The sequence below is a fragment of the Pteropus vampyrus genome, unplaced genomic scaffold (genome assembly GCF_000151845.1).
Source record: "Pteropus vampyrus isolate Shadow unplaced genomic scaffold, Pvam_2.0 Scaffold85, whole genome shotgun sequence".
In the NCBI taxonomy this organism is placed as follows: Eukaryota; Metazoa; Chordata; class Mammalia; order Chiroptera; family Pteropodidae; genus Pteropus; species Pteropus vampyrus.
Genome location: NW_011888866.1, coordinates 4,365,996 through 4,380,601, shown reverse-complemented (window position 1 = coordinate 4,380,601; position 14,606 = coordinate 4,365,996). Strand labels below are relative to the sequence as shown.

Sequence of the window (14,606 nt, the reverse complement as noted above, 5' to 3'; positions counted from 1 at the left end):
TCCTGGATGCTCGAGCAGCTGTAGGCTTCAGTCGTCCCCACCACACAGGTACAGCAGCGCCTTCTGGTAGTCCCCCTTGGTGTCTTGCTACAAATGGCCAAGGAGAAAAAGAAAATTCAATATCAAGAAAAAGACCCAAACTTCGTAATAACATGCAGGCAGAGCCTCTGCCACTATTAACAGAGAAGACTCTGTGAGACCTGCCCAGACACAAAGGCCTAGAAGGTCACACCCAAACCATCATCATCATTGGAGGACCCTCAGGGAGTATGGCCTAGGGAAGGCTTTCAGGTCACATTATTACTACAAGGGTAAAAGAAGGTGAGGTACTGGGGATTAACGTGATAAGTGACCGTGGCGACAGAACCCAACCTGCTCTCACTGCTGTGAGGTCCTGCAAACACCACCACTTTTCTTCCTGATCTTCTCCCTTCCATAGAAGACAGGGTATTTTTCTGCCTCACTGTCTATTTCCTGGGTTCTTAAGATCACATGGAAATAAGCTAGTATGGTGAAGAAACAATTACTAAAGGTCTACATGGTGCTTAAACTTTAAACACGGCTCCTAATAAACCTGGATATAACTATCTAAACCACTTCTAAATTCATCCTTGGTAACCACTGACGTGTTTTGGGAAATGTTGGGCTCTTTTAGAAAGGGGGATGGCAACGCCTGTCTGAACTACGCACGGTAGGACCACTAAAAATGCAATCACTCTTTAGACACAATTGCTCCGTCTCTCCAAAACAGAGAGACTAAATTGATGGAGAGGTGGGAGTTCTGAGTAAAAGTTTCTTGAAAAATCACAGGAGATTTTTCAAGAAATGGAAATATAATAAAATGTAAAACTGAATTGATCTAAGTCTCTTGAGGTTGTCAGTAAGTCTTGCAGGACCATCATCAGGAACACCAATTATCATTGCAGAATCAACAGATGTGGGATATAGAAAATATTTTGCCTGACTCTATAGGATTCCAAGACGAATTGTAAATAAATTTACTTATTTTTAAATAAATCTCTGATATCTGATGACTAGCATCTCTTTCTCAGTGAGTTAGAAAACAAAACCACTACTCTGGCACTGTTCTAACAGGCCGTTTGCCCACGGACCCGGGCCCTCTGATGGCAAGGCAGGGCCGGCACAGCACTGCAGGGCTCACCTGGATGTAGTAGTAGAGGGACTTGCCGTACTTTCTCTTGAATTCAGATCTAATTTTCAACATGTCCACTTCACTGCGGGAGACCATGATTCTGATCAGGACCTTATCACGAGTCCCCTTGCCCTGAAAGTCAAGTAGTAGTTCCAAGTTACAATTCACTGACAATGTGAATCAGTGTTCAGCGATAATTAAAAATGGATCTAGTAAGTCTTCTTGCACACGGAACTGATCTGAATTCTTGATGCTGCCCTCTAAGAGATTGTAAAGGTAACAGCATAACTATTCCAGGAGAGAAAACGAGCATGAAACACCAGGATGACATGAGCACAAACCCACACTTGTGTATTCAATAAATGTGTACTGAGCATTAACTACTGTAGGGCTCAGATCAAGAAGGATGTGAGTTTCCACATGTAACAAAAAGTTCCTGGCCCTTAGTGGTTTAGAGGAGATACGCCACCATCGTCTGACCAATAAAGATGACTGAGTTTACTTCTAGAGTCTCAGACCAGAGGCACCAAGGAACAGGTCATATTTGATATGGAGGCTGAGGAGAGACTGGGGAGAGGCAGTGTGGATGAGGGGATGACCCAGGAGAAAATGGATAGGCCTGGAAGCTAGAAAGCACTAGGCACATTTGAGGCATGGAAAATGGGATGTGATTATGGAAAGAGACAGTTCATCCAAGGGAAAGCTGCTGAGCTGGCTTTGGAGTCAGACTCGAGTTCAAATCTGGCTACGTAACCTCAAGCAAGCTGAAGCTTTCGGAGCGCCAGTCTCCTCAACTATAAAGAAAACAACAACAGCAAAATAATAATAAGCCTCAGGTTCTTTGGTAATAACTTAAGGTAAAGTAAGTTGCACAACCTCCATTGTACATTGGTCACTTAATAATCTCTCCTTTCCTTGCTTGTCTTCACTCTGAGGTAACAGGAGGGGATCACTAAGAAATCTGAGTGGGAATCAGACACGATTACCATCTGGCGTGTTGTTGCTCCCAGGCACTTTTATTTTCTACCTGTACACAAACATGTGTTCAAGTAGTTGAGAGAGGCAGAAGATGGATTTGTGGTTTTCTCACCTGTTAAATACAATCACAGCTGACTGGGGGCATTCCTGCCTCTAGACAGTGGGGTTTCTTCCTCCATCTGCTAGTCAAGGAGACTTAGTTTGGAGACACAAAAGAAGAAAAGCCTAGTGTGGAAACATGGACCTCTCAGCAGGCTGCTCTTACCTTCATGGAGTCATACAGTCGATCAGCAAAATACAAGGGCTTGTTCTGGATACACTGGACTGTGGAAAGAAAAGGAGTTAGTAACCCCTCTCCCCTCCACCAGTGGGGGGTGAGGGGCTGACCTCAAAACACAAACCAGATGACCTGACTCACAGGAAGGGGCTGCAAAATGGGAAGAGAGCAAGGAAAACCAGCGTCCTCTGAAACATTCAGCTCCACTGTGGTTGTAACCAATGAAGATCACAAAACCACCATGTAAAGGAGTTGCACCTCCCACACACACTTGAGTCAATAAGATGAGCCTTCCTTCCTTCCACTTCGACACAGTTTACTGAAAGTTGATGTCCACCAGGGATGGGGGGCCATGCTTACTCACCCAGGTTCAGGAAAGCATTTTCCAGATCTCCTTTGACTTCCTTCTTGATGCTCTCCAACATGTCATAAGGGCTGTAGCTCTTGTATCTTTCGAATACTAAGGAAAAGCAACAAATAATTACTACAACAGAGCTACTAGTCAAAGCTGTCAGTGATCACCCACGCGGTTGTGCGCCACAATTTAAAAAAGAAAAAATGAGGACAATCACAGCATCCTAGAGGGTTAGCAGCTGAACCAGAGCTGACACTGCACCAGTTGCCCTGGGACAGCTGTCCGATGCACTAGTCCTGAACGGCAGTGCTAAGTCTGAACACCTCCACCTCCCCTGAGTGAAACCCATCCTACTTGGAAGCCACAAAACATAGCACCCAACAAAATCCATTGCTTCAACAAATACAGCAAGATAAAATGATCCTCAGACAAGAAGGGGCAGCAAGCTAAGGCATCAAACCATGGGAAATATTTAGGAGAAAGAAGGATCCAAAATGAGAGAGAAGAGCAAATGGATGTGGTAAGGGAAAATGCGAGTGTAATGTGGGGAGTGAACTTTGTTCCGGCAGAGCCGAGTCCCAACATTTTGGCCCCTAGGCTCTAAGACCTCTCAGCACAGCACCCACCTTTCTGGAGGTGACACACGCTCCGCTCAGTCATGATGTTGATCCATTTTGGAACATCAGTTCCTTTCCTCTTCACTCCAGCATCGTAGAGATCCTACGAGCACAGCCAGCCAGGAAAGGTAACATGATACAAAGCCAAGTCATAAAAAGTGTCATGAAAAAAACCTAAAAACCTACCCATTCAAAATGCCAAATGAAAGAAAGGCTGATCGCACTGCAGATGTGGGAAAAATGTGTACTATTTAGACAAGTCTTAAGCAAGAGCAGTCTTCCTTAGGCACAGACAGATCTAGCCCGACTGTGAGGTCAGTGCTGTACAAATCTCCTCTGAACTTAAAAGGACCAAGAGCTTCTACTTACATATAGGACAAGCAAATGTTCATTAGCATATCCAGTTCTCCTCCCTTTTGGCAGTTTGAGTAGCAAGTAAGCTGGTGGTCATTTAGTGAAGGCAGGTACCTACTGCCCCCTCACCACCCAAGTTTCTTAGAGACTCAGCAAATGATAGAGCTGGAAAAGGAGCCAGTCCAACCTTACTTTCAGTCTCTGGAAATTTAAGGCTATAAATAATGCTAACAGTGGCTGGAAGGGAGAGAGGCTTATGCAAGTGGATACTCATTCTGTGACTACCACCTGGGAGTGGCAAACTCTAATTTCCATTACTTTAGTTAAAACCCTTCTTTACCGCCTGCTAAAAGTGCTGTGTGAAATATATTGAAACTTAAAACTAATATAAATTTAAATGAATTTCGTTCAGCATCTCTTACGAAATGTTTTGAGGTAGCTACTGACCCTCCAGGCAAAGCATGTAGTTCATAGTGAATCGGCTTAAGAAATAGTTCTCAGAGATTATGGGACTAGAACCAGCAAGAGTTCTATTCAGAAAAGAAAGAAGGGCCTCTGCCACCCTCCCCATCTCCCCCACCACAAAGGGCAATAAGCCTTCCTTCCTATCCCTGACTGTGTGTTCACCATCTTCCTACTTTCTCATATCGTTTACTCTTGGGTGTTCATTTGTAGCAAATGCATGCCAGTGTGCCCAGCTGTATTACGCCCTGCAGAAACTGGTACTTCCACACAAGCAAAGCCTAAACGAGTACATGTGAGTCTAGTACTGATCCTCTAATTAATACCAGCAGTGTAAGAGAGTATCTTTTAATAATTATCGCTCCCACAAAGTGAAAATGAAGCCCACAAGCTCTTTGACATTCCTCCCTTCCAAAAGTGGAGCCTACTTTCCCTCCCACAGCCTGTGGGCTGGCCAGAGTGGCTGACTTCTAGTGAATAGGGGACAGAAGTGACAGTGTGCGACTCTTGAGATTAGGGCACAAAGCACTTGGCTTCCTCCTTGCTCTCCCTCTAGATCCCTCACTCTGGGGAAAGCCAGCTGCCATGTCGTGAGGACACCCAAGCAACCCTGCAGAGGCCCATGGAGATACGGAGGCCTCCTGCCAATAGCCAAGTGGGTGGGCCTCCTTGGAGCAGATCCTCCTGGCCCTGCCAGGCCCTTTTGTCTGCCACTTCACGAGAGGTCCTGAACCAGAACCACCCAGCTAAGCCACTCCCCAATTCCTGACCCACCAAAACTGAGAGATAATAAATGTTTGTTGTTTTAAGCTACTATATTTGGAGGTCATTTGTTACACAAGAGAGGTAATTACCATGCAGATTAACCAGAGACTAACCAGAAAACAGAAACTCACACCAAAAAGCCTGGCACTTACCCGTGCATCTTGATCAATCAGTTCATAATCAATGACAGATCCATCTTTTGCTCTTTTACCCTACAGAAGAAAAAAAAATTAAGAACATTGAATATATTCCTTTACATATTTTTAAATGGAAAATGTTATTTTTCTCTCCAACCTATGTAAGCCATTATTTAATCTACTGAACAAATAGTCACTTAAATTTTTTCTTCACTTTGAAGTACAGACAAGACCAAAGTGGGTAAAATAATTGAGGACAGATGGGGACAAGGGTTGTGCCTCATATCATCAACCCTCTCCTTGGTACCCATTCCAGGGTATGCATCTTACAGAATCCTCCCCACTCCAAAAAAAAAAAAAAAGCTAATGATATTTATTTTAGTTATTTTCCTCAGAGAGCTTACAATCCAGATGGAGAAATAAGCATGGAACAGAGTAAAACAACACAGTAATCCATGGCTCTAAACTGTGAAATGAGAATAAGGGAGAAATCAGTCAGAGAGTATAGTCAGCAAAGTCTGCAGACAACGGGGTATGGCTAGAGTGAACCTTGAAGGATGAGTCAGGAGCTAGCAGGGGAAGGGGAAGAAAGCCATTCGGCACTGGAGGAACAGCGGTGGCAGGAGGAGGCCGAGCACATCACAGGTGAGTGAGGTGCTGCCCAGCTGGAGCAGACGGTAAGCAGGAGGGAATCCTAGAAGATTAAGTTAAGGAGAACCAGGGTACAGAGAACTTCTAAAAGAAGTTGAAAGTTTGGATTTGATGCAGCAGAAATGGGTTCGATCAGGGGAATAAAATGGTGAAAAGGGATTGCAAAGATGGGTGGATGGTGGTACACAGAGCAGGTGGAAGAGAGGAGAGGCAGGGAGGTGGCACTGTTACAGGAACGAAATGCGAGTGGGCAGGACGCAGCACGCCAATCAATCATTTGTCATCGGGCCTTAAAGTGCACACTGGTCAGAACTCAGATTCAGAAGGGAAATGCTCTTCATCACATTAATGTGTTAACATTAGCAAACAAAGAACCCCACTCCTGTCCAGGCAAAGGACTGCATGGGTAAATCCTCTCATACGAAGTGAGGGCACGTGAAAGAAACAAGAAGGTACTTCCTGCAAGTGACCACAGACAGAGGCAAAGTGACCTTTTCCAAGCCATGCAGCAAGAGCTGGCACACACATCCAGGCCAGGACCGGAGAGCTGCCAAGTCCTCCTCTGGCCCCCAAGTCCCCCTGACCACGAGGTTCTGCTGGATAAGAAATCCTATTATACAAGAACGACAACTCTGCAGTGGCAGTGCTAACCCACTGTTGGAAATGCAGCTGGAATTTCTGATGCAAGCACAGAGGATTGAGTTAATTCGTGCCCGAGTATAAAATGAGGTATGTGACTTGCCTTCGGAAGAAGCAAGGACAAAGAAATAAATGGGAAACCAACCTTTGCGAGGGCAACCATCAGCTTGCGGAAGTCACCAGATGTGTCAGAGATAATGTCCTTCTCCAGATCAGTCTTGTACACTTGGGAAAAAAACGCATGTGGATTTATGCTTCCTGCCTATGCAGGCGGCCACCTACCCACCCCAAATACCCTCTGCCCTATAAGCCTCTGAAAAGCAGAAACGGCTGTGGCAGCACCGATATACCTGCCCAAATGAGAGTGGATTCTCTAGAATGTTTACCTTCATGAAATTAGAGCCAGTGTTATTATCAGTGACAAGGAACACACAGAGCTTGATCAAATCAGGGGTCCTCAGTTCACCTTTAATCAGTGACCTTTTCTGTAGCTAAAATACTATTTCCCAACCTCCTTGACTATGCTCATTTGAACATCAAAAAATTTGGAGGGCTACCGCCGCCCCAAATTGTACTTTATTTTTATTATCCACCAACTGAGAAAATTCACAATGGCTAGAACTAGTAAGAATTAAATAGTATCTAATGAATGAATTTGTATTTTATAACTCAAAATAGTATCTATTTTGAAACACAGGAACACACATGTAAAATGTATCATTTATTCTACCCACTGTCTCTTATACTCCTTGGTGCACAGAGGTCCACATGCCTCTTACAACAATTATACAACCATGGTCCAGAGCTGGGAACCTCCTGAGCAGAGACTGAATAGCACCCAATAAATGAAATCCATGTATAATACTTTCTACTTCTCCCTACCAGATCTTTTTTTCAAAAAGTTTTGTTTTCTCTCCTTTCCCTCCTATCTATCCTTTTGTACAAGTTCTAGCAGAACATAATAATCAAACCCAGGCCATAAGGAGGTGAAGCAGAGGGACCTGGACCACAGCAAAGCCCTGGACACTACGGATGGCAGGCGTTTCTCCATCTGTTATCTGGGCCCTGTAACCCAAACACTAGCCCAGAAACTGGGCTGAGAAGAAACATCACAGAACTAGGGCTACTCACTTTCCTTGTAGACTCTGTTAATTTCCTGTAGCTCCTGGTTGGTCCTTGAGCAGATGATCTCAATGAGAGAGTCCTCATCAGTCCCCAGCCCCTGTGAACCAGGCAGCACAGACATAAGCAGGGAAAGTCTTCCTGGCCATTAGCCTATTTCTCTGATCTCAACCAGGTAAACTGCAAACATGGACTGGATCTATTAACATGCTTCTTTCTACATTCCTGAGGGATCTCACTGTATTCTTCGGCACAGGTTATTTTCTATTCCTTTAAAAAGTGCTTCACCAGAAGACAAGATGGTGTAAGTGACATATATGAGCTCAACTATATTAAATATATATACAGTGAATGGGAAAAGACAGCAATGGAATACACCAAAATGTTAAAAGCGGTTGCCTTTTGGTGATGGGCTTATAAATTGAATAACTTTTTCTTCCCAGTTATTTTTTTATTTTCCAAGTTATATAATCACCTGTTTTTCTGATAGAAAATAAATTTCCTCATTAACCAATTCTGCTCTATAATTTAAAATAAAGGAACATAGAGATTTATGTTGTCATTTGCAGCCAGCATCGTTAGATCGAAATTAAGTCTTTTTACCAGGGAAAGGTATAGAAAAGATGAAATTTTTAGCTTCATCTCTTTGAAATGTAAAATTGGATTAATGTTAAAAATTTCATTCTTGTACTTCCATTTTTGCTTGATTACTATGCACTCTTCAGGCATTTTACTGAAGCAAAAGGAAATAATGAAGTGCCAAATAAACCTTAACACCAACACTTTATTAAGGAATAAGAATTTGATGGGTGATGTATTCAAATTTAATACATACACTTTTGAGCATGCCAGATAGCTTGAAAGGACCCAATGAAACATGTATTTCAAAGCTGGCTTCATGATCAAAGTCAAGATTTAATAATCAGGATTCTCTAATACTTGTCTTTCCGGAAATGGAAATATCACTTTGAACTAAGTAGAATTACAACTGTTTAAAATGTAAATCAATTACAAGGTGTTAACACAATGAGAAACTTACTTATCCACATGGAAAGTGTGTCAGCTATTAATTAAACTTATTAGAGTTTATAGGTCCCTGAAAAGTGGTCTGTGTAATATAAACTAAGCCTCAGGTTAATGGTTAATTTTGAATTTTATTCTTAATCTAATCTATGAACCAATGCCTCTTCCTCCAGTTTTTAATCATGATTCAGAGGTTTTACCAAAGCCAAAATTTATTTCCCTTTTAGCAAAAGGTCTACACAATACACAACATTCTACACAAATGTTATAGAATGACTACCAAGCATCTTCAAATATTTTAGAGGGCAGTTTTTTAATCTCAAAGATGACAGAAATATCGTCTAAAAATAGCTCATGCATTAGAAGAAATGTTTTATCTTGACAGTGCTGAAATGTAAAATAGGTATGGCAATGTAAGATCTGTTTTCTTCCATCACTGATATATTAGTGCTAGTACCTGAGAATTCTAACAGTGTTTTTATCTGTGTATTCGAAGGTGACCTTGGCAATTTCCAAAACTTGGCCCAACCTTTCCACAGACTGTTCACAATTCCTATCACAAGGGCAACTTCTACTGTAACATATGGCAGATATTGCCACTGGTATTGCCAGAAGTCAAAACGGATTTTTTTTTTTTTTTTAAAAAGCATAGTTCAGTTAATGTCACTTCAAGCTTTATGGATTTCAGAAGGGTAGTCAACTGTGAAAGCTAATGGAAGAGCTGGCACAAGGTCAAAGATTTAGAAGTCAAAGCACCTTTCATTGGGCCCAATTACATAGATTACAATGGTGACTGACAGCTCAAACAGGTCTGTTTCAAGTCACTAATCCTGGTAATAGATACCAGTAAAATAGTACAAATCACAACTAAATGAATTCTTGACGAAAATAAGATAAACTGATCTGAGGTGATAATGGTCTGAGGAAACCTATGGCTACAAGGGTCCCAAGATTCGGTTTTCAGGAGTGTTCTTTTTATTAAGCAGGATCATTACATGTTATTGACATTTTATCATTCTCAGTTATACCTTCCCTGCAACATAGCCTACTTAGGTAACTCAGAACAAGTATGCTCAAATAAACTGAGCACAGCTTGAGCTAAACTGGATAACCGAAGGAAGAAAGATTTCACAACAAATCTTTTGGCAGCCCTACACTATCAAATTCTGGACCCTGGAAATGCCTGGTGTGTGAAGCTGCCTCACTCTTGAAGTACTCCCTGGAGAAAAGGATGACAACTGAACTGTGTGATATTAGCTCTAGTGACAGGCTTACAGCTCAGTCTCTTCATAATTCAGGAACAGTGTGGCATCACAGAAAACGCATTCGGACTTAGAATAAAAAATCAAAACTATAGCTTTACCCCTAAGGCGGAGGCTTTACCCAGTTTTATCAGCAGAGGGCAGTATCGGATCACTCAAAGTGTTTCAGGCACACCATGACAAAGGTTCTCCTGTGCTTTGCTGTAACATGCATTTGTTTATGCATGTTACACTTATATAACACTTGAGGTTTTGTGTATGCACAAAATTCAAAGAGGTACCAAACTGGAATCTTTATTATCTCATTTAACCTAAAATTCTAATCAAAAGAACTCTTAAAAAAAAATGTGTTCTGTCCGATACTTTAAACACAAGTACCATTCATGGTTTGAAATCACCCTTTACATGCACTGTAGGTTCTGATTTTGCCCGAATTTGAATCAAACAACTGATAAGGAGAAAGTCAGAAAAAGGAACACCAAAAGAGCATGGACAGAATTTGCAAGCTTCACTTAACAAAAGCTCTGAGTTTTACTTTTGCCTTAATATCACAACAAATCTTTTTTAAGGAGGAAATGTAATCAAGGAAGTAGTTTTTCCAAATGGTATTTCAATTGCCCAGGTGCCAAGCAGTAGCAGCTGGTAACTGACTTCTCTGCATCATAAAATTTCTTTACGGTCTTAAAAAAAATGTAATTGAAATATTTTTGGTACGAATCCTGAGACTTTTAGCTTCGGTTGATTCAAAAAAAGATGGTTCCAAATGAGAATTCAACAAAACTGAAAATCACCTAATTACATTCAGAAAGCTGTAATTCACAAATATTAATGGCAGATTTGACAGAGATTGCATCTCACATGTGTTTACCTTCATGGAGGCTTTCAGCTCCGAAGCATCATACTGAGCAGGTGTTTTCAATAGGCCCAAAATCACTGTCTCCAGGTGGCCGGACAAGGCTGACTTCAGTGCTGATGGAAGTTCCTTCAGAAAAAATGGGCAAGAACATGGAAAACTTGGTAACCGATGTGCGCTTTAATACTGGTGAGTAGAACAAAAGAGGGATGTGTTTGTGAAGCAAGTTGTGATTCTCACTGCCCTGGGGGCCTGGGTCAAACTATCCTTCAACTACATGCCTTCAACAGACTCAGATGTCAGAAACCGAAAGGTCAGACTTTGCTCTGACAAAATCTCCTTAAATCCAAGCTCATTTTGCCTTCTCCCCAGTGATTAAAAGGAAACCAGAGCAGTATGCAACTCCTCAGAAAGAGACGAGTGTGAGGGCACTTTCTAAAAACATTTGCATGTGGCAACAGCCCATGGAAGACTTGGCACTTTCTGGAGTCAAGGACTCTCTTAAGAAGGAGCTGGTTTAAGTGGCGAGTGTCTCCAGGGAAACAGAGGCCTCGTGACCTGCTGATATTCTCCTGTAAAAGAAGTTCACGGTGGCTCCAGGGGTGGCTTCCAAAAGTCTCCAGAAGGACTCAGAGGCCCCAGAATGGCTGGAAGGGGCTCATGAAGTTTTCCTATGCAAAACACTTAATTCAAGACTGCGAAAATATCTACTTGTCCGTGACAAACTGGGATGGGTTTGACAGTGATGATGGTGGACTAAAGCCCCTCAATTACCCCCCTGACTTCCCTGCTGCATATGACTTCTTAAGGGTCCCACTGTCACCATTAACACAGATTTGAAGTCGGAGGTCTGAGTCGGCCCCCATGGATGTAGACAGATACCCTAATTCAATGTGGCTCTTAAAGATACTTCCTCAGGGATTAAATTTCCTACAAATCACAGGCATTGGCTGATGACTGCACTCTGCTGTTGTAATTATTTTGTTCCCTGTTCACTTTTTCCTTCCTCTTTTCTCTCTTCTTTTTTCTCTCCTGCTTTCCAGCAGCACATGATGGCATCTACACTGTTCAGTCTCCAGAGCTGCCTGCAGGTGCTAAGCGGTTGATATGCAGCCTGCTTCAGAGAGAATTTTCTCAAATCATACAGAGAGGTTGAGAACTGAGATGGAGCTTAGAAATCATCTGGCCCAACCCCTTTTTACCACCTACTTTCCCCTGCTTCTGCTGTCCTAGTTATACATAGCACTTAGGAGGGGACTGTAAAAGCAACACCTTCCAATTATAGCACCGATTTTCCGATTTGGAACTTTGAGGTTAGGTAATTCCAAACTTAGCCTACCCTTGACACTCCCCTCTACCCATTCTCCGTTCAAACCTCAAATAGCATTTGTGTACCTACTGACTTCTTCCACTTCTATTATAAATTCCTTATGGGCGTTCAACTTCCTGCTTCTCATAATGTCTAGCACAGGGTTTGCACTGAACAGTACTCCAGAAATGTCTGACAAAACATAACCATTCCTTATATAGAGAAACCTGGCATCTGGCCTCTGCTTGAACATGAAAGCAACATTAATATCAACTCTTTCCCAACTCCTAGCTCTGCCTATGTTGTTCAAGTTCATCACCTTGGCAGCTTCGGTCCATATCCCGAAAGCAGTCTGCAATACAGAGCTTTCTCCTTTACTACACAAACAACTCGTTCAAAACAATAAGGTTCTGCTTCCAAAAGTTCCTTCAGAAATTATCTCAAGTAGTTTATGTATCTTTCTGTAAAACACGACAGTTCTCCTTAGCCCAAGGCTAAGAGACATCAAGAATTAGAAGTAAGCTGTCCCCAGAACTCAGCAAATCCTGTGAGATCACTGAACCCCATCATGACTCTAGTAGTATCTTCCTCCCAACAATGATAGCTTTGTCCTCCACCTATCTGATCTGAAATCAAGATCCAGACTTCTGTATTTCCACGTACACTTATGTGTATACACCCAAGTGTGTTCCAAGACCCCACCCTTTAAGTGACGGGTGAAGAACAATTTCAGGCACACTGTCCAACAAGATGGGCCTTCTGCTCCAAGCGAAACTCAGCTCTACCAGCTCACAGATCTTTTTCAGAAACTGGAGAAATAAAATACTCCCTTCTAATATGAGCAACTAAGTGTCTATTATATTTTAATTAAAAAAAAAAATGGAAAAAAATACTCCCTTCTGTACTTCTTTACAGAAGATTAATATAAGTGTAGGTGGAAAAAGAATTTTAATGCACACAAGATGAAAGAAGCCAGATGCCCTCCTCCTATTATGCCTTTTCCAACTGTCTTGGGAGGTGTGGGAGAGAGCGAAAGCAGGGATTGACCTGTAACTCCCCAAACGCTGGTGGTCATGGCCACCCTAAGAGCAGAAATGTCTTCCAGAATCCTTCCAGCTCACCTCCACCGTGGCTACGAGTAAAAGCCCTAAGTCAAACGGGAGCTGAAGGAAGCCACAGTTACTGCACCATCCAAGAATAAGTCAAAAGCTTTTAATAGCAAGAAGTTAAAAATAAAGCAGCCCGTCCTTAAAAATAAAAATAAAAATAAAATTTCCTAACACTGCAACAAAATAAAGGATGAACAAGCCCTGGGCTGTTCTTTAACCACTGGTGGACAAGCAAGAGAAAAAGCACACAAAGACCCTTTAAATAGTGGGAGTATGGCAAGCTGAAGATAGCCTGGTAGACCAAATGAACTACTAAGCCCATTGCAAAGCTCTTAAGAATTCAAGTGTATTTATTTATTTTATTTTTCTTAAGAATGAGAGGAGCATGTCAGGATCAATACTCAATGGAGGCTAGTGTCCTAACATTAAATTAGAAACATCTTATCAAGAACCTGCAGAAGTCATAAAGATGAAATAAGTTGTTGCTACATGTAGAGAACTACATGTAGCCTAGCACAAAGTAAGCATTTAATTAAAAATACCTGATGTTGGTACTTTGCTTCTTTTCAACTTTCTATTCCCAGAACTACTCCCTCCACTCTGAGTTGGAGGAGGGTGTGGTCTTTATATATGAGTTCCGAGGTCCAGAGGCCATGCGTGCGCAAACTCTGATTAATACAAGAATAGGAAAACCCCAAGGGTTCCAGAAGGCTCTTGCTGGTATGAGCCAGAATTCATGAAAAGAAAAAGCGATAGCTGAGGAAATGAAATTCAACAAGGTATGCTCTCCATCCCCGAAACTGTACCTTTTTGGTCCTTCTCTGGTATGCAAAGGCAATATCCTGTCTCTGTTCATTGCTGCGGTTGGTTAAAATGTTGACGATGGTGACCTCGTCCACACCTATGGAAATACAAGTTGTGAATAATTAACTATATGCTCTAGTCCTTTGGGCTTATATAGGTTTTAAACAAGAGTGTTTTAAACTGAGATTTATATACTGTTTTCCAAATGGAAAATACCAGGACATCAAAATTTATTCTCTCTCATCTTGTCAGCACCCCCCACCCAACATATAAACCCTTTTATCCCTGACAGCCTCAAATCTCAAGCCTAAGTAGACCTTTTAAATATTTGTTGTTTGTTTTTTTTTAAACTACTTTATTCATAAATTGGTTTCTGGAACCAACAGTAGGAAGTGCATTTGTAGGACTCTGGCAGTCAGATGGAACAACAAAGATTTAGGAGGATTTTAAATGAAGGTCTCCAAATTGCCATTTAACTGAGAATTTTATAGATAGTAACTGTGAACTGAATTAATAGAGACAATTATTTATATTTATTGCAGAATTATGGCTATATAAGTAGCTAGGTATAATTTCTATAATTATAGAAAATGTCATGACAAATGAGTTGGATTTAATATGGCAGTTGTACTTTAATAGCATAATTGATTAATACAATCATACTTATTGAAGACTAAATTGTTTTGTAAGGAAAATAAACATTCCACTGCTTTTAATCTTCAATAGGCAATTTTAA

General features: G+C 41.6%; 1 protein-coding gene across 1 annotated transcript; it reads right to left on the bottom strand.

Annotated features, from left to right (window-relative positions):
- Positions 1-3: 3 nt before the first annotated feature.
- Positions 4-13,989, bottom strand: ANXA2 (annexin A2; the record flags this gene model as incomplete). Its single annotated transcript, XM_023532580.1, has 10 exons — positions 4-87; positions 1,163-1,285; positions 2,397-2,455; positions 2,773-2,868; positions 3,390-3,483; positions 5,114-5,173; positions 6,534-6,613; positions 7,520-7,610; positions 10,664-10,777; positions 13,873-13,989. Coding segments are annotated over 10 exons (894 nt in total), but the record flags the coding sequence as incomplete, so codon positions are not given.
- Positions 13,990-14,606: the final 617 nt, after the last annotated feature.